At 33.7% G+C, this 25,191-nt stretch overlaps 3 protein-coding genes across 3 annotated transcripts; all 3 read left to right on the top strand.

Moving 5' to 3' along the window:
• The first annotated feature begins 3,055 nt into the window (after window positions 1-3,055).
• On the top strand, window positions 3,056-5,863 carry LOC108219106 (eukaryotic translation initiation factor 5). The gene is made up of 2 exons (XM_017392387.2): window positions 3,056-3,199; window positions 3,908-5,863. Exon 2 carries the CDS (start codon window positions 4,201-4,203, stop codon window positions 5,539-5,541), a length of 1,341 nt encoding a protein of 446 aa, XP_017247876.1. The 5' UTR covers window positions 3,056-3,199; window positions 3,908-4,200; the 3' UTR covers window positions 5,542-5,863.
• Window positions 5,864-13,052: 7,189 nt separating this feature from the next.
• LOC108216579 (auxin response factor 17) lies at window positions 13,053-19,957 on the top strand. Its single transcript, XM_017389372.2, has 3 exons — window positions 13,053-13,520; window positions 14,073-14,780; window positions 18,841-19,957. Exons 1-3 carry the CDS (start codon window positions 13,227-13,229, stop codon window positions 19,561-19,563), a joined length of 1,725 nt encoding a protein of 574 aa, XP_017244861.1. The 5' UTR covers window positions 13,053-13,226; the 3' UTR covers window positions 19,564-19,957.
• A 1,195-nt stretch (window positions 19,958-21,152) lies between these two features.
• On the top strand, window positions 21,153-25,191 carry LOC108216394 (uncharacterized). The gene is made up of 3 exons (XM_017389147.2): window positions 21,153-21,493; window positions 22,276-22,785; window positions 24,722-25,191. The coding sequence occupies exons 1-3, from the start codon at window positions 21,269-21,271 to the stop codon at window positions 24,932-24,934; spliced, it is 948 nt and encodes a 315-aa protein (XP_017244636.1). The 5' UTR covers window positions 21,153-21,268; the 3' UTR covers window positions 24,935-25,191.

Here is a 25,191-nt window from a genome sequence, read left to right on the forward strand (position 1 = left end):
CGTAAAGTCTTAACTTACCTGTAAGGATTTATTGAAAGGACTTAATAAGAAGAAGTTATATGTGATCCTGTTAGTACATCAATTGCTCCGTTGCATAATCATATGCAAGACCTGTCATTATACCGTCTTACACAGATTTTTCCTTTTAGGCGTATTATAATGTGTTCGATATCTTAGTTTTCAGTACAATGGGAGGGGAAATCAAGAATTTAAACGTGACTTCTTTTATGAGGTGAGTTGGGAAACGAGGCTTTGCCAGTAGGCTGTCATAGATAAGATGTTAGCTTCTAAAAACTGAAGTAATTTAGTGCATCTTAGTATCTTACTAAATTGACGACGATAAATTAGCAACCTGTACAGTTCCTTCAAACTTCAAAGCAAGCCGATCTTCATAAAGAGAACTGGAGATCCTTATGGTAGCCAGGATATTCTAAACATTGCTCTTAATGTGGTTGGTGGTACAAGGTTTGATTTTAATTCTCAAGTCCACCTTCTATCTTTTGAGAAGAGTTTTAGTAGATACCATTCTAATTTGGTAACTTAGAGTATATAAATGTCTACACCTATATGCGGCCTTTATATTCCAATACATGGAAGATATAAGACATTCTGAAGGGGTGGATTGGGAGACGTGGAATCCCATTTGTGGAGACCACTTTCAAAGGCCAACCCTGTTCCGTTTCTCTGTTGAATATAATAGTTGAGTTACATATGTTATGTACACATCCTGTGCTTCTTCAGTACTCCATTTGATCCTTTTCATCCAAAGCAAGTTTAAATTTTGTGTGATATTGGCAGAATGCAAGTGCTTTTAGTTTTTTCTTAATTGCACTTTTGAGGTGATAAAAAGTGGCAAAAGTTGTAAATTCAGATTAATAAAAAAACCCACAGCATTTCGGGTCTTAGTCACATCTCTCGTGATTCATTATACTCTAGGCTCCCATGGATTCTTTTGCTATTTAAAACTAAGTTCTACAGCTGTATTCAGCTGATATGTTGCTGACTTAACATCAAGTTAGAGAGCAATGAAGGTTGAGCTGGAATGAGAGCCACTGGAACTCTGGAAGAGAAAGGGAGAAAGACTGCAGTTCTCGTAAAGTTTGTGAAGCAACTAGATTTGTCTGTATAGTTTTAATGGATGCAGATAATTTGTTTTTAAAGAGCATCAAAGTTCACTTACGTCCATCTTAAGGAGTTGGTTTTAGCATGGAAAGAGAATCAAAGGAGGTAATATTATCTTTACATTCACTTCAGAAGTGGGATGAAAAAGGAAGTTGTTCCACTTCTCTTCATTACTTTCCCCGCGAAGAATTTTGACAGTTTGTGGATTTGCTTGCGCAAGTGTTTGAATTAATTTACATTTTATACACTGAACTCTTACAGGCCCAGTTTTATTATTGTGTGATATCTAACAATATGGTTATGGTTTTCTATTTGGAACATTATTTAAGAAGTAAGAGGCTCTGTATTCAGTCTTTTTGATGTGGTTATTATCCCTTTCATCTCGTTAAACTTAGTTATACAAGTTTTGTTCGTGACTCGGTTTCTTCAGGGTTAGTCCTAAATCTCTGCAGGAAATATACCTAACTAACAAGCTTGTTACTTTCAGGTATTAAATAAGCAATACCGTATACCCTGTATTAATCAAGTTGGTGACTTGACACCAGTTTGACATAAACTTCGGATCCTACGTTACGTACATAGATGCATATGCCAATTTCACTGTGCCTGGCTATGCCAATCTAGAAAACCTTATGTGCCTGATGAGCTAAATTATGACTTCATTCACTTGATGCTCTAATTGTTAACTTGTTAAAACCGACAAATTTGAAATACATAGAGTTCTTAGACATATTGATGCTAACATGATGTCTTGGATAATGCACATAGTTCCAACAGCAATGTACTTTGGGAATTTAATCAAGTACAATTTTCTTCTGCCAATCTTGCATTACTGTCGAAATAGTTATTCAAATTTGTAACTGAAGTATTGTATCAGTCCGTGTTTAACTCAATGATAAAGTGTCTAATTAGCAATCCTGCCAAATGTTAAAGAATGCCAATGCTAAAGATTTGTAGAAGATTCATGTGTGAGGTTTCTGTTTGTTGATTGTTTGCACTTGGTTGTCATATGTTGGTTATCTTCTGCATACTAGTAGTTTGAATCTAGTCATTCTCAGAGTGTTTAGCAAGAGCTGTAGATTTGAAAATTTGAATGTTGTTTATTACACGACACATTCTCCTTGTTAGAAGAATAGACTCCACCTTTTAAATTTCTCATTTGTAGATCATCGTATTTATCCTGTTCATTATCTTTAACTTATCATTAACATATTGATAATTTCGATATTTTTAAGTAAAAATATAATATTTGAGATTAATTTATAAAATTCTTTCTCCGACTAGAGTTAGGCTTTTTAGAAAAACAATAGTTATTATATATTTATTGAATAATATTCTATTTTGAGTAGGAAAATGTTGCTAAATAATATCATTATACTAATAATAATTTACTACTAATCATCCATTGTAATACATAAAATCTTTTAATATTTATTTTTTATATTTTAATATCAATAAAACCAAATTTTAAATATAAAAATGTATATTCATCCAAGAAAGTAAAAATGGGATATTGGCCTGTTTGGAAGTTAGGGGTTTGGGACAAAATTAGAGTTTTGAGGTGGTTTAGAGATTTGACCTGGAATTCGCTAATATAAGTGTTTGGTAGTTAGCGGATTGAAATAGAAGTTTGGACCAGAAAGTTAATTTTGAAAAAGGTACTTTGAGGAGTTTTTTAGGTTAGGGGTTTTAATTTATATCAGAAAAAGCTAATCAATCAGCTATTTACCAAACAATTTTACGAGAAGCAGCTAATTCCTCTGGTCAAAACATCTATTACAATCAACTAGTCAAAACATCTAATTCAATCGGTTAACAGCTTATCATCGATTTTTGGAACAAAATACTCGAAACAACGAGAAATTTACAAAAATCAAAAGAAAATAATAAAAATCAAACGGCGGTGAGTTAACCCTAAATCCTAAGAAACTACGTACAGGGTTTGTACATCTATATAAACTCATTCCAGACTCATCTTATTTCTTCACCTTAACCTCTTGCCTCACGCCAATTCGCCTCTCCCTTCTCTTCAATCTCCTTTATTCTTCGCCGCCTCCATCTCAATCTCATCGCTCAGGTTTCACTCTAACCCTAATTTCAACATTCATTTTTTTTTTTCCCGATTTAATTTAATCGCTATGTTTATTATTGTTCTCTCTTTATGATTATAATCTACTGTATGCGTACTTCGATACTGAAACTAGATCTATGTGGTGTTCTATTCGTGGTGATTTGATTGGTTATGAATTTGTGTTTGCGAGATTGTGATAAAACTGATTCATCTGACGATTTTAATGACTGAATTGATTTGTGTTATGTTGCTCTGGTTTTCGATGTTTTAGGGTTTGTTACGGTTAAGTGTTTGGTTTTGTGTTGAAATTGTTGAATTGCTTATGATGTTTGAGGATTTGATATGGTTTAACTGTTTGTTGGAAGTCGATTATTGTTGTTTATCTGGTCACGTGTGTTTGATTTTGTATAGAAATCTGATATATGAGGATTTGATGTAATTTAACTGTTTGTTGGAATTTGAATGTTGTTTTCTGGTCATCTGTGTTTAAATTTTTATAGAGCTGATTACTTATGTTATTAATTGTGTGCGGACTGCGAAGAATCAAGTATAATGTACCTATGTTGATATTACTTATTAGTAGTGTCATTCAGTCCATACTCTGAAGGCTTATATTTTGATGTGCTTCTGTTATTTGCTATATGAGGTTTTTGTATAAATGAAATTCTAGTATACCTCGATTTTTGGGATTTATATTGGTTTCTGGATACACAGGTTAATCTGCAACGGTGTTAGCCAAAGTGTAGGCTTGCAAGTCAGAAACATTTTTATGTCTGAACAGGCCACCCTGTTTTGTTCATCATTTGGGTTGCTCGGTGGATACTGTCCGTCGTCCAGGATAAAGGATAAGGTTGGCTGTATGCATATTGAAGCATTGCAGGGTTTTAACAGAAACTGTGAGGGTTGCCAATTTACGCGGCCTTGTCAATTTATTGCGAAGGATACTAAATCTGTAACACACCCCTTCTACCTTCTTTAATAATATATTTTTGGAGGTTACCTTGAAGATGGCTTTGCAGAATATTGGTGCTGGAAACAAAGATGATGCCTTTTATAGGTATAAGATGCCAAGGATGATAACAAAGATTGAAGGTCGGGGAAATGGCATCAAGACTAATGTTGTCAACATGGTTGATATCGCCAAGGCCTTGGGTAGGTCTGCTGCTTATACAACTAAGTACTTTGGTTGTGAGCTGGGAGCTCAATCCAAATTTGATGAAAAATCTGGTGCTTCGCATGTTAATGGCGCGCATGACACTGCTAAACTTGCTGGCCTTCTAGAGAACTTCATTAAGAAGTATGTTCAGTGTTATGGATGTGGGAACCCTGAGACTGAGATAATTATAACTAAAACACAGATGGTTACCCTCAAATGCGCAGCATGTGGACATTTGTCGGATGTTGATATGAGGGACAAGCTTACTACCTTCATCATCAAAAATCCTCCTGAGAAGAAGGGGGCTAAAGACAAAAAGGCAATGAGGAGAGCTGAGAAGGAGCGCCTGAAAGCAGGTGAGGCTTTGGATGAGGAGCAGAAGAAGCTAAAAAAAGAAGCTGTTAAGCAAAAAGGCAGCACTAAGGATGGATCATCCAAAGCTTCAAGCAAGAAGAAAGTAAATGTGTCTGATGAAGACAAGTCTCCTGCAGGAAGCCAGGCAGATGAGATGGAAGCAGTGGGTGGTAAGGATGATGATGATGACGTCCAATGGCAGACTGACACTTCAGCTGAAGCAGCTCGACTGAGGATCCAGGAACAGCTCAGTGCTGTAACTGCTGGTATGGTTATGCTTGATACAACTGAGGAGAAGCCGAAGTCTGGAAAAAGCTCGCCAGTGCGTGAAGAGAAACCTAAAGTCAATGGTCAGTCAAATGGTGCTGCTAATGCTAGCACCCTTCATGAGAAGCTTGTGCTTGAGATCAAAGATTATCTCAAAAAGGGTTCCTCTGCAAGCAAGTTTAAACCCTTTCTGGATACACTCTCTGGTTCATCTCAGCAAGTCTTCGATGCAATTTTTGAAGCTATGTTTGATGGTGCTGGAAAGGGATTTTCAAAGGAGGTGACTAAGAAGAAAAACTACCTAGCAGCTGCTACTCGGGATGAAGGATCACAACTTGTTCTACTGAATGCATTTGAGGCATTCTGTGGGAAAGCCAGTGCTGAGGCAGTGAAGGAAGTGGCTTTGGCGCTGAAAGTTCTGTATGACAGCGATGTGCTTGAAGAAGAGTTTATAGTGGAGTGGTACGAGAAGGGCTTGAATGGCAACAATAAAGACTCCCTGATCTGGAAGAATGTCAAACCATTTGTCGAGTGGCTTCAGAGTGCTGAGTCTGAAACTGAAGATGAATGAGTCCTGGAGCCCAAATCCTGTTCTGGCATGTTTTCTTTTTCTATTTCGTACTGTTTCTATCGTGTCCTGGGGTCTCTGACTCACAGCTTGCTATATTGTTTGGTCTTTTACTGGTGTCTGATTGTGTCTTTTATTACCTTCTGTTTCTGCTGTTGTGTCCTGGCCCCTGGGGTCTCCGACTCACAGCTTGCTATTTGGTTTGGTCTTGAACTGGTTTTTGATTATCGTTGTTTGGGTTTGGTCCTAGAACTGGTTATTATTATTATCGTTTGGTTTGGTCTTGAACTGGTTTTTGATTATCATTGTTTGGTTTGGTTTTGAACTGGTTTTTGATTATAATTGTGATATGAAGAATAAATCTTGTTTGGGATGTGGAATGTTCTGAAGACGAGTCTTGAACTAAGTAATGTGTCATGTTATTGAACCAAGTAATGACATGTTATAAGAATGATTGTTATTTGAATTAGCATTCATGTTGAAGACGAAGGAACCTCTGCTCTTTATAATTGGGAATAGGATAAATCTGAATTTGTTGAAATTTAATCTGCTCTGATGAATATATCTTTTCTTTCAAATTTATGTAGAGTTAATAGGCTAGGTAATTGCTTAATTCATGGGCAATTTTATGAAACTAACTACTATAGCTAAGCATGGGGTCATTTAGCATCAAAAACATTTCAGCTGTTTTTTTTTCTGATTGTAAATTTCACTGCTGTTAATTTCCCTTTGCTAATTTATTATAAATCAGCGTCTAGCTTAGCCAGCACGTCAAAAATGAGAAATGTAACCATATTATACAAACCGATCTGCACCTATCAGCTTAAAGCAATACTATTATATTATTTAAACAAATTATCAACATTCAAAACCCATTTCTTTACTTCCAGAATGGCTGTCATCTTCATCTCCGCTGCCATTATACCACCTGCACATCCTAATTCCCTGGCTCTTCTCTCAGGGATCTTTCAACATTTCCCTTACCCGAAAGCCTATCTATGAGTCGCGAGTCGAACATGGACGCCCATATTTGGGGCATTTTGAATTTTTGATACCAAGCTCTCAAAACTTTGAGACGTTGAGAAGAATGCTAACCAGGATCACATTATATTCTAACATTTCATTAAATCTAGAAAAAGAAAGTACAAAATACATGTAACATAACATAAACTAAGGAAGGTGTATTCAACTGAGATTTTAATGGATTATTTTTAATCTATAAATTTTAATAGATTATATTTGATTTTGATTTTGTACGGATTTTTGTTAAAATGTCATAGAGTTGTTACAGATTCTTTCGGATAAGCATAATGCTTCAAAATTTCATGAATTTTGGTGTTAAAAAAGTTTAAAATACACTGAACAATCCCACAAAATCAATCATTTCATGAAGTCAAAAAAAAATCCATTAGCATTTGATATCAACATATTTTAATGGATTTAAAACAATCCCAATTGAATGTCATCGGATTTTAAATATAATTTAAAATCCTGACTAAGTACAATAAGATTTTGTAGCATAATTTGAAATTCCAATTGAATACACCAAAATTGTGATATATAATTTAAAATATGAATTAATTATCCTCAAATTCATGAATAAAAAAAAATCGTCTAAACTTTCAGTTGAATATACCCCCTGATTTTTAAAAATTAAACTTTATTCACCACGAAAACAATGACATGGAAATGAGAATAAAAAGAACTTAGTCAGAAAACGGCAGAGTACCGCAATCTGGGAGGCGTTTCGCCGAGTTAATGACTTATGACTTAATGTGAATTATGTGTTAAGCTGTGAGCTTAAAATGTCTGTTTGACTAATTTAGACTTATTAATGATTTAAAGGTTATTAAAAATATAAAAATATAAATAAAATTGATTTATGAGTAACTTATGACTTGGCGGTAATTTTTTTTAAAAAAAGGTTTAAACAATTAAGTCGCTGGAAGAAATACCTCAAACTAACTTATGGTTTTAAGGGTCTGTTTGGAAGTGCATTTACAAATTGTTGTGCTGTCAGGAAAAGTGTTGTTGCAGAGATCAAATACCTGTTTGGTATTTTTTTTGATTTGGCTTATTTTGAGTTATAATGTAAAAATATAATATTTTGATGATGTTTGATAGTGAAATCTGCAACAGCTTTCTGCAAAAATTGAAAAACAGCTTTTTTCAAAAATATCAGAAAACCTGCTTTTTCTAAAAACAGTTTTTCAGCTAAAAGCTATTGTCTGAAAAAGTTGTTTTACTATTTACCAAACAGCTTTTTACTGCTTTTCAGCCAAAAGTTGTTGTTGCTGTCTGCAACAGCAACCATAAACGGCACCTAAGTCAGTTTCCGACTTATTTCTAATTTTATGCCGACCTCTAGGGGTGAGCAAAAAACCGAATAAATCTGAATCCGAAACCGAAACCGCTAAAAACCGTTAAAAACAGAACCGTATAAAACCGAACTGAAACCGAAAACTTAAAAACCGAACCCAAAACCGATTTTGCGGTTCCGGTTACAGCTAGAACCGATCCGAAAAAACTCGAACCGATCCGATTTTTATAATAAATATTATATATATATATATATATTATTAATATAAAGACTTAAATACTGGTATGAACTACTTATTATTACTTTAAACAGAAGGATATGCCTACATGTTCATTATTAATCGTATTTATATGACTGGAAGTTTACACTGGTGATTGGCAGACTAGAATTGATCATTATGTGGCCGGCCAAAGTACAAGGCTCTGTTCATACAGAGAGAGAAAGTATATGTCAAATTTCTGCTGTTTAAATGACTAGGTTCAACTACTTAGCAAGATTCAGCTATATTTCATGTGTGACTTGATATTTAGACTTAATATTATGCAGATTTATGATTTAGATTATGCTTTCATTTTATTTAAACTTTCGATGGATGTATAATTTTTTATTTAGATTATGATTATTCATGTATAATAATTTTTTTTTCATGCGGTTTTTTTAACCGAAACCGAATCCGAGGTTTTAAAACCGAAACCGAAACTGACAATGAGGTTGCGGTTGAGATTTTTGATTTTAAAAACCGAGGACATGCGGTTGCGGTTGCGGTTTTATCCAAAAACCGCACCGAAACCGCATCCGCTCTCCCCTACCGACCTCTAACTTATTACATAAATAGACGTTTTTCAGCTTAAAGTTGGATACAGTTTTAAGTCCCGATTTAAAGTCAGAACAAACATTCTGTAGATGACGATTGAAATCGAAAGCCAAGGCACAAGAATTAAAAGAGCTGTTTTGAAAAAAAAAACAAAACAAAGGGGTTTTCTTTTTGATTTTATTGTAATATCTTTCTATCCTTTGTTTGAATTCACTCGTGAATTTCTGTGGTTCCGGTCAGCTACCACAACTCTTTCTGCTTCTTAATAGAATACTCGCTCAGAAAATAAAATATTCATTAATTATAATTCTCATATAAATCTATACGCAGTCAAACTCAATTTTTCTAAAGTATATTAGTTTAAAAAAGAGCATTACATGTTTTTTGTTTCCGTTGTTCACTTGTATTTGTGTCCATATCTATACGTTGATATCACCACCTTTAAATCCTCTCATTGATAAAGCATATACAATTTTTTTGAAATGATTATTAAGAGACGCATTTAATGTAGGTGTTATGTTGTATTTGATTGAGGTGAGTGGAATAGGATGAATGATGATACAAAAAATTATTTATATAAAAAATATTTACCAATTAAAATAGTAAAATCACACCGCAATTCTTTTTCAAAAAGGGCACCCCAACGAATGATTATTAAAAAAAGTAGTCGTATCTCCAAATAATTATCATAAAATGTTATGTTATAATTGTTTATATTTAATTAATTTCTCTTGCAATATATTTTGTCAGATTGATTTCATTGATCTTATAATATTTGAGTTGAGTCCTCAACAAATTCGAGTGGTGTAATTTATACATAGTCCTACCAGCATGTAGAATTCGATACAATATTATCTAATAAATGCAACAACAAATAATAAATATGCAACTAAAAAGAAAAACAAAATTAATTTTAATTATTTAGCTTAATATCAAAATCTAATAATTTATTTGTATAAATAAATTGATCCTCAAATAATCAAAAGAATTAAAACATTCTGTAGATGACGATTGATGATTATCCGGTAATCAGATGATTGACGAGAATCGGTAATCGAAAGCTAAAGCACAAGAATTAAAAGAGCTGTTTTGAAAAAAAATCAAAACAAAGGGGTTTTCTTTTCTATTTTATTGTGAAATCTTTCTATCCCTTGTTTGAATTCACTCCTGAATTCATGTGGATCCGGTCAATTACCGCAACTCTTTCTGCCTCTTAATAAAATACTCGTCCATAAAATAAAGTATCTCATTTGTCATTGATTATATTCTCATATAATTATGTACGCAGACAAACTCATTTTTTCTAAAGTATATTAGTTTAAAAAAGAGCATTACCTGATTTTTGTTTCCGTTATTCACTTGTGTTTATGCAAGTGTCTATATTTATGCGTTAATATCATCATCTTCAAATTCTCCACTCGATAAAGCATATACAATTTTTTTTAGAATATTTATTAAAAGAAGTGTTATGTTATAATTGATTGGGGTGAATGGAATAGTATAGAATGGGTGATACGAAAGATTATTTATATTAAAAATATTTACCAGTTAAAATAGTAAAATCACACTACAATTTTTTTTCAAAAGAGCACCCTAATGAATGATTATTAAAAAAAGTAGTTGTATCTCCAAATGATTACCCTAAAAAGTTATGTTATAATTGTCTATATTTAATTAATTTCACTTGCAATATATTTTGTGAGATTGATTTTATTGATCTTATAATATTTGAGTTGAGTCCTCAACAAATCCGAGTGGTGTAATTTATACATAATCCTACCAGCATGTAAAATTCGATACAATATTATCTAATAAATGCAACAACAAATAATAAATATGCAACTAAAAAGAAAAACAAAATTAATTTTAATTATTTAGCCTAATATCAAAATCTAATAATTTATTTATTAGATTGATCCTCAAATAATTATCGTAAAAATTAGGTTATAATCTTTCTACAAGGGTTAATTATCAAGTTGGTCACTCAAGTGAGCTTAATGTATCAAGTTGGTCACTGAACTCAAAACGGTATCAAGATGGTCACTAAAGTGGTCATAAATATCAAACAAGTACCTTGAAATATAAGTTTAAGCAGTAATGATATTATTTATAAAGTTTTACACATTATTTTTGAATGTTATCAAACCAAGTAAAAGGCTATGACTTCTAATATTTATGATAATATATTTAGATTTTATCAAGTTTATTTATTATTTATATTTTATTATATAGTTATTTTTTTTGTTTTAATTAAAAAATATAATAAATAAACTTGATAAAATCTTAATATATTATCATAAATATTAGAAATTGTTAGCGATTTTACAACTTATACGCAAGTGCACGTATCGTTACAAGTAGTATATTTATTCGTTCTCACAGAGACTAAAAATAAGTTGTTAAGTACCATACACCATTGTTCTCCTAATTCAAGTTAAAGTACACATTGGCTAAAAAAAGTTAAAATAAATAACACTAGAGAACTAACTAACACAACTTCAATGACAAGATTAACAAGATAGGCCTAAAACTTCATCTTTTGATATCAACAAGTATCTCATCATACATCAATTCTCATGGTCTAATCTAATTACTAATCTAAGGCTAACAAGTATTCATAAGGACCTTCCGAATCTCAAATGACTCTTATTTATGAATTAACCCACATATCCCTATGTAGAATTTAAACTCATAAATAGCATTAAACATCACCTTAATCGACTACCCAAGGTGCTTAAGTACATTCCTGTCCCAACCACAAGTCAATATAAAAATTTAATCTTAGGCTATGTTGATTGAGTCCAAACTTAAGATTTCTCTCCCAAGTCCTCTTAAGTTACTAGTTCAATCTCAAAGGTGATCAATCCTTGAGAAGCAATACACACAAATCAACATAAGCAATCAATATGACCACAAGGATAGAGAAATGAAGAAACAACTTATATATAATCAAAAGAATCCATTAAAGGCCTATAAGAGAAATTAGTTCAACATCACACTACTAAGAACTAAACACAAGTATAAAGACATCAAATCCATGTTACAATTAAGAAAGGTAAAGAAGAGAAGAAGAACTCTATATTTGTCTCTTCCAATTGCTTTCTTCCTCCTTGCTCTCTTGCGTGCAACTTCTTCTCCCGGTGTCTATTGTCTTTTTTTGTAACTTCCCTCCTGTAATGTTTTTGTGTCTCTTGGCCCATGTAACTCCCAAGCCCATTAGAAAACAAAACAATAACTGATCTATTTTTCCTATACTATATTTTGAATAAAATAAATACTACAAATAAGTTTCTCAAATAGAATAGGAGTTCAAAGTAGAAAATTCGGACTTTCTGCTTCTGGCCATATTCTGGGCTGATTGGAATGTCAATAAATTCTGAAACCTTACTTGAATTAAAGGTCTTCTCGCAAGCTTTCCAACGGCTGTTTACGGGCCCAAAACGGACTTACAGAACTCCGGTTATGATCAAAACAATGAACACAACACAATTAATCCCAAAATCCGAATTTTGCTAGAAATCACTTCAAATAATGCACTTTTTGCTCCATTCCTTCTATTATGAGAATTCTTTATTTTCTACAAGAAAACATGAAAATATATATTAAATAAAATCCAGTTTCATGCAAAAGTATTTAAAATATGAGGAAAAAGTGTGATTATAAATATCACACATCAGAAATCATAACATTTTACTTGGTTTTGATAACATTCAAAAATAATGTGTAAAATTTTATAAATAATATTACTGCTTGGACTTATATTTCAAAGTACTTATTTGATATCTATGGCCACAAATTTAGTCGTCAATATATTCGAGTGATATAATTTATACAAAATCTAACCTGCAACATCCTCCATAAAATCACTTAACAATATATTCAAGTAATATAATTTGTACAGAATCCAGCCTGCAACACGCTTCTTAAAATCAGTTACACTATTACTCAACAAGTACACCAAACTATAAACATGTACTCCCTCCGTTTCTTTTTTCTTTTCTTGTTTCTAATGTCGGTACTGTTCATAACATGAGACAAATTACTAATTTACTTCTAATCTATAAAACTAAATATAGTCATGAGTGATCTTGTTAGATTCGTATTCACGAGTACTTTAATACGGTGAAGTTTTTATATTTAATGCTACTATGAAATTAAAGATATGAATGATCAAAAGTGTGTGTTGGCAAACGTGAAAAGTACAAACAGGAAGAGACGGAGGGAGTAGTATTTGAAAAGGAAATAAAAAGTCCAGATTAATGAACTTTATAACTGAATATAAATCTAATAATTTATTCGTACAAGACGAAAATATGACAGAAAACTGCTTTTACACAACATTCTTTTACACACAACACCACATAAACTCTACCCCACAAAAAATACAAAAAAACAAACTGTTTGTTACATATACCCAGTTCTTTAGCATTCGTACCCCGTTTTGCGAGCCTAGACGCCACCCACACTCTCACACTAAACCACAAATGTATAAACCCTAATTATACTCACACCTATACTTACACACAAATCTCACTCTCTCACTTTCCATCACTAATGGCGACTAATCGGCAGCTGCTCAAAGTCGAGCCGGCGATTTGGCGAGCCTGCGCCGGGACTTCCGTACACATTCCGGCGGTCAATTCCAGGGTTTATTATTTTCCGCAAGGCCATTCCGAGCAATCGGCGTCCACTCCGACGTTCTCGCCGCTCGTGTTCGCTCGTCCGTACACTCTGTGTTGTGTGCGTGGTGTTGGATTCTTCGCCAATCCCGAGACGGATGAGGTGTTTGCGAAGATGCATCTTGTGCCTGTTCCTAGTGATCAGAGTGTGTTGTTACGGAATGAGCAGGTAATACTGGATATATATTATGTCTGTGACTGTTTTTACTGTTTTATTGCGCTTGTTTTTACTGATCTGATGAGAATTTTTAACTATGGGTACTTTTTTAGTGATATTTTGGTTTAATTGGTGGATGTTTAGATTATTTGATAAATAAATGTTAGTTTGTATATGTGTATTTGATCCGTTTATTGTTTTTACTGATTTATCGAGGTTTATGAATTGTGGTTAATTATGTGCTTATTACTGGTATGGTTTTGTTAATTGTTAGGTTTAATTATTGGATCTGTGGAGAATTTGAATAATCAATGGAGTTTGAAATGCATGACATGATTATTGGCATGGTCATAATGTGTTACTTTATCAATTGAGTTTACTTATGGATCATGTTTAATTTTATCGATGTTTAGTTGTGTATATACTTATGAGTTTGTTTTGACTGATATGTTTTAAGCTGTGAACCGCCGTTACTTGTTTATTTGTAGTTATATGCTTTTATTTGTATTTTGTTGTGTGTGTGAAAATGGAGTGATAATATATCATGGTGAAATAATTGACCAGGGTGATGTAGAGGATGAGAATGATGTTGTTTCATTCTCTAAGATTTTGACTCCATCGGATGCAAACAATGGTGGAGGATTCTCGGTCCCGAGGTTTTGTGCTGACTCGATTTTCCCAGCGTTGAATTTCGAGGCTGATCCACCTGTGCAGAACCTTGGAGTGAGGGATGTTCACGGTGTTTTGTGGGAGTTTCGCCATATTTATAGGGGCACACCACGTCGTCATTTGCTGACTACGGGTTGGAGCAAGTTTGTGAACAATAAGAAACTAGTTGCTGGGGACTCTGTTGTGTTTATGCGAAACCGTCGTAGTGGTGAAATTTCTGTAGGGATAAGGAGGGCTGTTAAAGCTAATGCTGATTGTAATGGGCGCTGGAATTATTATGAGGATAAAAGAGAGAGGGAGGGATTTTCTAGAGATGTCAGGGGTAGGGTCGCTGTGGAGGCAGTGGAGGAGGCTGCTGAGTTGGCTGCCAAAGGATTAGGGTTTGAGATTGTGTATTACCCTGGTGCCGGGTCTGCAGATTTTGTGGTGAAAGCAGAAAAGGTGGAGAGGTCCTTTTCAGTGTTTTGGACCGTGGGAATGAGGGTGAAAATGGCAGTGGAGACAGAAGATTCATCAAGAATGACTTGGTTTCAGGGGACGGTGTCATCTGCTGTATTGCCAGATAGTGGACCATGGCGAGGCTCTCCTTGGCGGATGCTTCAGGTATTTAGAGATATATATATATATATATATATATATATATATATATATATATATATTCGTTTCTAGTTTATAATGATTGAGTAATATTAAAATTGTATACTACTAACATTTTGTACAGTTGCCATCATGAAGCATTTCCCCACACTAGTTGTATGCATCTAGACATCTCTATTGATAACCAGTTACTAGACAGCTGGAATTGATAGTTAATATAGTTATATTTATTTATATGTTTCAAAGTAAGTTTACATTAAATCACTTGACTGATTTTTTACTCCATCGCTGCAGTGGATATAACAATTGTAAGTATGGCATATCACTTGACTGATTCATTGCTCCAATGTTACAGTGAATATAATGATTGCTATATTACTTTGTTTGTGATTATATATTCTCCCTAAAATGCTTACATATGTATCATCTTCCTCCATATACATCTTGCTTTAGCAGTAGGCACTCTCTTCCTCTGCTTCAGCATATCAATTTTCTAGAAAATGATTATGTCTCTTTGCGTGTGCCTGTATACATATATTATAATCTTTTCTTGTGGAAAGTCAAGCTGTGGTATATTGAACTTCAAAATTTGTCGTGAGTCATTTTCTCAGTAGTAACTATTCATTGTACAATTTAAGATGCTATATGATGATGGTACCTGGAGGTACCTAAACCAACAACATTTGGATAAGTTTTGAAGTTCCTTATGTATTCACTTGGCACAGAATAGTCCAGATATCTGGACTACGGTGTGTGTGCTGGAGGGGCATAATCTTTTTTATAATGTTATTGTCTATATCAGAAACATCAGTTATGTTTCTGCTGACCGTTCATGACTTATATGGATATATGTTATCTGATTTGTTTTTTTTTTAAAATACTTTAATCCGAGCACTCGGAGAAGTAAGCTTATGAATTAAACATAACTCTAGGACCAGGAAATTGTACCTTCTCATCGTGGTTGCTTCTGTTATTGGGCATAACTCTAGGACCAGGAAAATGTATCTTTCTAATGTAATTACTTCTGGTCTATGTGATAGCGAAGTGTCTCAGATAGGTTACCTCTAAGGAGTCGGAATATGTAAAAAAAAACCTTTGGCATACGTCTTTCCCATGCCTAAATAAGACGGACAATAATACATATGTCAAATTAAATACCATACTATACGATTGTATTTTAAAGACAGCCCATCTTCTGTGCACCAAATTATGGATATTGTTTTTTGTCATTATAAAAGTTTTGCATGTTCCAAGCTGATTTAAGAAGTCAGTGTATATTTGAGTGTGGAAAGAAGGGCTCTGTTTAACTTTTTTTTATATATGCCACCCACATCTTCAAGACCTCAAGTATGTATCAAGAACCTCCAAACCAGAGATTTTTTTTTCCATGGGAAGGGTTGGGATGCGTGTAAGCAAATACTTGCCACAGCATTGCTTTTAAGCATCAAATTTTACTAAATTTCAGAAATTGAGAAGACATCACTATCGAGCATGTGTTTTAGCAAGAGTGCTCTAAGATGGACTTTGTTGTTCACTTTTTGGTACTTGGTGCAGGTTTTTAAATTTGCCCTTCTGCCAGCATCTTTTTTTTATTTCTTTTCATTTTATGTCTAAAGACATCTTTAAAATTACACAACTAGCTTTCTAACCAGAGACTGTGATTGACACAGTAAAACCTAGTTATCTTGCTTGTTTAAAGGAAGGATATGTATGCAATTATACATTCGCCTGACCAGTGAAGTATAATAGACTCTATCCAATCCTGCTCTTCACTTTATTTTAAATATCGTTCCTTTGTGAGATGGGGTTTGCACATTGTTACACACTTAACACATGCCTTGGTGGTGAAAAGGTAGACACGCGAGAATTTCATACTCGTGCCATCGAGCGTGGAGGTTCGACTCCTCTCCAAGGCATAATATAGGAATGTTACTTAAGATGAATATGGTTATTTTCATTTTGCATAAGTTTAATTAGTATGTAGGCCTCCTAAATGATATGGTCATTTTTGACCAATGATTGCCCAACTCTCTACTAGTTTTCTTTGTGCAATTCAAAATGAATGCTTCAATCATCTGAATTCGCTATTGGTAGTTGTATTCATTGTTGCTATACTTATCTTTCATTGCTTGTTTACCATCCCAAGCCGTGTTATCTGTGCAAACTACACACAGTTTGCACAGGTAACATTTAAAAAAATTATTTGTCGGACTATGGGCATACTATGTTTTTTACTTCATGTATTAAAAAGTTAATGATTTCATTAACTTTTGTTCTGCCTTTATAGGAGTATATGTATATATCTTCCAATAGAGTCTAACTGTACTATTCCTGATATTGTTGTGATGCCTAAATCTGTCCATTTCTTAAGTAATGTTTATATTGATTTGAGGACAATAATATACAATCTAAAAGGATATGTTTGCTCTGAGACTAAATTCTCAAAACTGGAAGTTATGTGGATGTGGATTATGGAGTTATCTCAGTCTGTACTCTGTACTGTACGGTGTTAAAAGAGTGTAGGAGTGGGCCACCAACAAATGAGACATGGTCTTGTTGATATTAGGCCAAAAGGGATTGCTCTAAATGCTTACACTGGTGTATAGTAAAGAGAATATGCAGTGATGCTATAGTGCCAACAAATAATGAAACATGGTTCTGGATACTGGGAGTTGATAAGCTTTTCAGCCAGAAGAGAGTGCTTCAAATGTTTAGATAGGTAACAGACTAACCTTAAAGAGAATATTTAACAATAAAGCTCTTTAGCCAACAATGAAGCACTCCAGAGAAATGCTAGACAAAAGGTTATGAAGAAAGGGAGTGTACTTATGCCTAGAGCATTGCTATCTTAGGTAATTAGAATGTGAAAAGAAATACATTAAGTAATAAGGACTAAGGAAGCAGTTAGATGGTGTAAAAGGCGAGTTGAAAGGTTTCAAGGGTAATACCTTTTACAATTAAACACAACCCAAGAGGATAGTAAGTGGAAAAACCAATTTTAGTACTTTTGGTCAAATTGGAACACTTTTATGATCCATAAACATCAAGCATAAGAGTTTAAATCGCGAACAGAATTTGTACATTAAAACTACAATCATAGGAAGTCAGATTATAAATCTAGGTATATAATGAGTAGATTTAGTCTAGGAGGGAATAAAATTAGGATGAAATAGATGGACCTTTGAGTTTTAGTACACAATTTTTCACTAAAGTTATTGCCTCTGTAATGTTTCAATGGATGGTCCGTATGAATAAGAATTACGTGTGCTTCCTCTGTGGCTGAGCGTGATGAATGTCTATAATATATTAATATCCAGTTCAGTTTGATAATACTGTTCTCATTTCCTTTGTTTTTTTAGTTTGCATTTTGAAATTACAGCTTTGGGCTTCAAGTTGTACCATCTACTTGGTCTTCATACACTCGTGGCATTTTTTGTTTTTTATTTACTAAAATTGTAAGTAATCATTTTCTTTATGGTAATCAATAAAGGTGATATATCTTGTTTACTGGTTTCTGGTGAGTTTTCTAATCAATACTTATTTGTCCCACAAATCTGGCATGATAGTAGTAGTTAGAAGAAATGGGGCAAGGTATATGGTTCTTGCTGCGATATTCTTTTCAAAATTATTTGTGGATCACCATGATTAATAATGTCTTTCGGCGTTGCATCAACTTTTTATTGAAGTTATCTGTTATAAAATGTTTGTGTACATATCTGCAACATGCATGGTTTAAATATATAATTAACCAATTAGTCTATTACTATACATATACACGTATATGACGATATACTGATTGCTTTAACAGTACCATGAAAAACTAAGCATGTCTTTCTTAGAATGATATTCAAGAATCAAGGAAAAGAATATGTTTTTGTTCTACAACAGTGTTACTACATACCTCTAAGTTAAATGATAGTGCAAACCGGTATGTAATAAAATAAGTCGGGGATGATGGAAAGTTCTGCTTGAGTATAAACTTAAGTAGGATGTAGTGTTCATGTAGGTTAAGCAACTCCCCTGATATTTTACATATGAAATAATTTTTCTTTTTTCCGTGTCACAGGTTACCTGGGATGAACCTGAAGCTTTACAGAATGTGAAGAGGGTGAGCCCTTGGCAAGTTGAGAATGTGGTGGCAACACCATCGCTTCATTCAGAATTCCATCCCACAAAGAAATGTAAACTTTCTCAAGATCCAGGGTTGTTATCTGCTGGAGATGGAGAACTTTTATTTCCAATGCCATTCTTATCTCATTCATTGATGGGGCACTTGAACCCATCATGGATGAATTATAATTCCTTCCCTGCTGGCATCCAGGGAGCCAGGCAAGATCAAATTTGTGTTTCCGGTGTACCCAATAACATTTTGGAAAATAGTCAACAAATTTGCAGCAAGTTTTTCGTTGGTGACATGTCTCCAATGGCAGAAACTACTGAATTGAATATTGGTAGTGCGCAGGTGGATAATTTATCACCTGATAGTCGTAGCAGTGTGCATTTTTTTGGCAATGAGCAAGTTGGTAAACAAAGAGTCAGCAAGTGTTCACAAAAAGTTGGAATTAGCTCATTCCAGTTATTCGGCAAGATTATACACATAAATAATCCCATTGAAGGGGGTTTGGATGATGTAAAATGCACTGGAGAAGATGGCAGTAAAATTTACAGAGAAGGACGTGTTGACCACCCTCTGAAACGTTCTTTAACCTATCCATTTACAGAGTTCTTCGGCACAGTTGATGTTCAATGCCAAAGAGACTCAGCTAGTGAAGATGTTTATTCTGAATGAATGTCTTCTAAATCAGAAGCTGTATCATCATTGGTGAACTTGGTATCTTTGTTTTCTGACAAAATAGTCGTCTTGTAATGCTAAGGCTAGACTTTAGACTTCTTTTTTAAATTTGGCAGAGTTGTTTCATCTTGTTTCCGGTTATTTAGTTGCTGCAGCTCTGCAACTAAATTTTAGTATTGAATATTTTTTACTTGGCTTTTGGCATCAATTTAATGGATGGAGTTCCTGTAGTGAAAAATTGTTTGCATCTGGATACTTGTTTTTTGTTAGTTTTTCTGCCTGTCATGCCTGATTGTATTAGCAGTAGATAGATGTACATAATGCCAAGTAAATAGATGTACATAGTGCTAATCTGCTAATCTTAGATCAAATCTATTTCACTGATGGACAACGGTGATGTAAATATAAATGAAGTTATTGCTATATTTTTGCACTAAAATTTGGTTTTTGATGTTAATAGTTTGTCCCATCACCTTCTATTTTTGTTTTATAATAGCATGCGATAGTACTATTTTTAAATGATGTGTCAATAGAGTGTTGCGAAATGTGTGTGTCATTATTTTTAATGATATGTCAACTATCGTGAAAAGCGGGAATCGAAATTAATCAATAAAGATACGAAAGAAAGATTAATCAGTAAGTAATTGGATTGATTAGGGATTAACAATTAAATAATCGGAGATTTAGGGGCTGTTTGGATTAATTTAAAAGAAGTGACTTCTTGTTTAAATTAAAAAAGTAGAGTAGAAGTGATAAGTAAATAAGTTAATAAACTGTTTAAAAAAGAAGTAAAAACTATGAGAGAAAAAGCTGCAAACCAAATAGGCCCTTAATCAATTCATAATCAATACTTATTTACACAAACGGTTAAGAAAAGCAGAAGCAGTTTTTGCTTCTACAGACCAAACATGCCCTTAATCAATTCGACGAGTTACAGAAAATAACAATTGATGAGTAATCATAATTAATTGCTGACTTTTAGCACACAATGTGCCAATTGTAAAATGAGTTGGCTAGTGTGTGCCATAGGCAAATGCTAAGCGTTAAATTAGATGTATTTAGTTTATTTTGATTTGTAGAGCTTTTGTAATGCTGGGGGTCATCATTATTAATAAGTAGTAGCCAATCAAAATGAGTTAAATATATGAAATTTGGTGCTTAGCATATGTTGAAAACTAGTTATAAAATACTAATTATAGAATACTATATCAAATAGATTTAATTATATAATATCTTTTAATTCTTCAATTTCAGAATCAATATTTTTTTGGCTTCCTTCGAGTTTTGCAGGTAGTCTTTGCAAATTTTTGAGTCAAACTCCATTTGAATGGAAACATATTTGCACTAATTTCTTTTTTCTTTTTGTGAGGTGAGCTCTAATTTTTGAGTCAAGCTCTAACTGAGTGAAAATTAATTATATTTTTTAATAGACAGCATATTTGCACTAATTTCTTTTTTTTTTTTAATAGCAGATCCCCTGATTCTTTTCTGCAGATAAATATAATACTAAATTCAATCATTTATTTAGCGTAAAAAGAGAATAAAAATATATAAAAAAATCGAAGTCACAAAAAATAGCCAACCAGAGCGTGAGCACCTGATTAAACACTTGCGATCTACAGCTTAAGTTCAAAAAAATTGTAAAATCAGAACTCTTTTTTGCTAATTGAACTCTTTCTCTCTGCTCTGCTCTGCTCTGGTAATGTCAATGGCAGTCTCTCTTTCTAACAATTTCTCTCTCTACAATCCTCCAAAGCCCCTAGTCTGTAAGAGAACAACCCCTTCTTCTCTTCATTTCAATCCCAGTCTTACATCTTTCCCAGTTTATAAATCCTCATCTCCATTATTATTATTTTCATCAAAGACTAAAACCCCATTATCTTTAAAATCTTCATTTTCAGTCAAAGCTTCCAACTTTTCTCCCCAGGTACCCTCTTTACCCAAATATATATACATTTATGTATTTTAAATTGATGGGTTTGGCATAATAACAACTTCTAATTTGAATTTTAATTAGATAAAAAGGTACCTTTTTTCTTGATTTCACATTGTGTAGTTGATATTACCTTATATATATGAATTGGGATTCTTGCTTTTTGATTTTTGTTAGCACCTTTAGGTTTCTGTGGAGCATGCTTATATACAGTTACTAATACATGAAAAGGATTATCTATATGTTAGCTGCTTTAATGTTGTTGAAATTTAGAGTTTGGCTTTTAAGTTTTTAGAAATGTTAGAGGTCCCGAAAAATATGCTCAGTGGTGCACCGATATGATGCTGAGGGCACCATCTGGTAAATATTTCAGACCTTTAGCATTGTCCTTAACCTTTCAAGCATAGGAATGGATTGCTTCATTTCATTGCCAATTTGATAGGAGTCTTAGTTTAAGTAGTCAAACACTTGGAAGTTATACAAGGTACATAACATAATTAACATTTGTTTTTTTGAGACTGTTACTTGCGGCCTTTGATTTTCCAGAAGTTTTAGACTCATCTCCTGTCTAGCCAATTTCTTTAATTTCGTAGGACATCATTTAGTTTAGAATTGTTTTGTTAATTAAAGTTAGATTAGCCACCAATTAATGATCCTAGTTAAATGCACGATCTTCCTTATACAATATTATTGGAATTTCCTGTTACAGCGTGAATTTTTTTATATTATTTGTAACATGTTGTGTGTATTCATTCCATAACTTTATTATCTAGTAGATAAACGATCAAGATGAAGTTCACCTAGATGATTCAAAAAACACGGGAGTTGACGGAGAAGAAAAAAGTCCTACTATAAAGTCCCTGCTCAAAGTTTACAAGGAGGCTGTCTTGATTGGAGATGAGAGAACCACGTCCCAAGTCGAATCAATGATATGTGAAGTTGAAAATGAGAAAAATGAGTTGGTCATGAAAACTTCAACCCTGGCAGCAGAGATAAATTCGGGGAAGGAAAGATATATACGTTTACAAGCAGATTTCGATAATTTTAGGAAAAGGTCAGAAAAGGAGAAACTTACAATAAGGAGTGATGCTGAGGGAGAAGTTATACGGAGCCTGTTGCCCATGGTTGATAATTTTGAGAGGGCCAAACAACAACTCAAATTACAGACAGATCAAGAGAAAAAGATCGATGCAAGTTACCAGGGTATATATAAGCAGTTTGTGGAGATCATGAGAAGCTTACGTGTAGCTGTTGTTGCTACTGTTGGGAAGCCATTTGATCCCTTGGTAAGTTAAATTTTTAATTGCTTCTTATTTCTATTCTCGTTTTTCATTTATATGCAACTGTATTTGCTCGCTAAGTTTAGTAAACACAAGAAACGATATTGGTAGATGGAAAGTATTGGGCTATTAGACATGCAGCTTTTGGGTAACGACAAAAAAGAGGCACACATTCTTTGAACAATTGACTGCCAGAGATCTAATTAGCTCTTAAAGTAAAGGGATATTGTCTCTTGATGGCTAACTAGCGTTTCTGATGTCCAATGGTCCACCATATTAAATTATGAGGCTTACATCACATATTGTCATACATTATCATGTCAAGCATTAACATCTAAGCATGTCTTTAAACTTTGCAGAAGAGCCTAAACTTAGGTTTAGCTCATGTCAGCCAACTTGCAGTGCAGGAGCAAATGCTTCACTCCTGCTCTTGTGCATGTATACATTAAAACTATTTTTTTTTTCCTTTTTGATTTCCAACTAAACACCTTGTGAACATTGTCTTCTTTTGGAGGTCTTCCGTTCTCTCCATTGGACTCTGGAGTTGCTTAACTTACAGTACCTATAGAAATCTATGGATGGTTGAGAAGGAATAACATATATGGACCTCAATTAGGTTATAAACAGTCTCAAAGGCACCTGCACTTGCATGGCACAGTGCAATCATGAAGTTTATGCTGACTCAAGTGGTCAAAGTTTAGCTTATCTTTGCAGACAACACAATTGTTTGCCTTTTTTTGACCCACAGTCACACACCAGCTCGCACTTACATGTACCCACATTTCACGCATATTCTTTATTTTTTGTGTCTCGTAGTTTCAATATATAATTATATTTCTTTTTACTTCTTTCTTCGCAATCAGCATTAAAATTTTACTCGGGCCATTCAGTTTATATGGCTATCTGTTAGAGATTGATATAGAAACCCTGAGATCAACTGTGCCTAAAGTTACATGTTTGATTAAATCCAGTTAAAAGCTTGGTCCTTATTTAGCACAACCTGAAGATGTATTTTGTTAAATGATACGGACTTTGCAAGTTCATTTGAATGAGTGCTTCTGTTTGCTATTTGGTGGTATCTTTGTACCATATTATTTGAGTTCAGTTTTAGATTCACCAGTGAAAATAGGAGACATACAGTTCAGACATCCACTATTTTTTTCTTATTTATTTCTAAATGTTAATCATAAATGTCTGTATATCTGATAATAAATCCTGAATTTTTCTTATTTTATGGTTTAAAAATCAGTTTTCTCTTTAAACCATTAGAACTTAGAAGGCAACTTTCTCCATTCGTGATTAGAATAGAAAAGTCTCCTAACATCCATGCCCCTATCCAGCAGTTACAATTAATATTTATGTGAATGTTCCATATTCTCCATTTTTCACATGAGATTTGCTATAGTGCTTCACCTATATAAAGGCTTACATTGCATTACTATGTGATGGAAATATATAAACTGTTGTAGAACAAGATAAAAGAAATTTAGAAGGTAAAGGGTGTCTGCGGCTCTTATTTAGAATTTAGAAGTGGCTAGAGAAGTATAGAACCAAGGAGAGTGGGAAGTGGAAATAGACGAAATTATATTCCTTTCCCTAGCGGCGTTGAAGAGAACGTCACAGAAGAGTTTCTTGTGTCCTATAAATTCGTGGATGCGATCTATCTGTTGTGATTCACAAAATTTCGATCTCCCGTCACTACTACTGTATTTTTCCAGAATTAATAGTCATTTGTTAGTTGTATATTGCTTTTTACTTTATGTTTTCACTGGGAGTCAGGAAATTTCTGCTATCCCTTATCTCTGTTACAGCAGACAGAATGTTGGTTCAGGAGTAGGAACTAGGGTACCTATAATGTGTACGATCTCTTGTTTCAACTAGACCTTTAAATACGTATATATGATGCCATTTCTTATGTTCGATTGGTATCTCTTTGGTGCAGCTGCATGAAGCCATAGCACGTGAGCCGTCTCAAGAGTACAAGGAAGGTATTATAGTTCAAGAATTCCGTCGAGGTTTCCTCCTTGGCGATCGATTACTAAGACCAGCAACGGTTAAAGTTTCTGCTGGCCCTGGTAAAAAGAAACATCCTACTGTCGTTAAGGAACCAACAGAACAATCTGCTGCAGCTGCCGGAGTAGATGACTCTAGGTGAATGCAACACAAGTCTTTTTTTACTCGAGAAGTTATATTTTCATTACTGATTGGCTGTTCTAGAAAATTAATTCTAGCATGCCACTAAGCTCATTTTCTTGGCCAAGGCAAATGATATGGCCCATATAATATTATCTCTTTCTTCATTAAATGTTGAAGTCTGAGTCTCTGAGCATGAGTAACAGCTTACATACCATGTATGTGCTAAATGTCGTGGATATCATATTTATATGTTAGATTAAAAATAACATTGTTACA

The sequence above is a fragment of the Daucus carota genome, chromosome 4, assembly GCF_001625215.2.
Source record: "Daucus carota subsp. sativus chromosome 4, DH1 v3.0, whole genome shotgun sequence".
Taxonomy (NCBI): Eukaryota; Viridiplantae; Streptophyta; class Magnoliopsida; order Apiales; family Apiaceae; genus Daucus; species Daucus carota.

What these genes read in the sequence shown, in the direction of transcription:
- LOC108219106 (XM_017392387.2), top strand. Translation starts at nt 4,201, where the DNA reads ATGGCTTTGCAGAATATTGGTGCTGGAAACAAAGATGATGCCTTTTAT.
- LOC108216579 (XM_017389372.2), top strand. Translation starts at nt 13,227, where the DNA reads ATGGCGACTAATCGGCAGCTGCTCAAAGTCGAGCCGGCGATTTGGCGA. An exon ending in TGTTGTTACGGAATGAGCAG is followed by an intron (nt 13,521 to 14,072) that starts GTAATACTGGAT and finishes ATAATTGACCAG; the next exon opens with GGTGATGTAGAGGATGAGAA. An exon ending in CTCCTTGGCGGATGCTTCAG is followed by an intron (nt 14,781 to 18,840) that starts GTATTTAGAGAT and finishes TCCGTGTCACAG; the next exon opens with GTTACCTGGGATGAACCTGA.
- LOC108216394 (XM_017389147.2), top strand. Translation starts at nt 21,269, where the DNA reads ATGTCAATGGCAGTCTCTCTTTCTAACAATTTCTCTCTCTACAATCCT. An exon ending in CTTCCAACTTTTCTCCCCAG is followed by an intron (nt 21,494 to 22,275) that starts GTACCCTCTTTA and finishes ATTATCTAGTAG; the next exon opens with ATAAACGATCAAGATGAAGT. An exon ending in GGAAGCCATTTGATCCCTTG is followed by an intron (nt 22,786 to 24,721) that starts GTAAGTTAAATT and finishes TCTTTGGTGCAG; the next exon opens with CTGCATGAAGCCATAGCACG.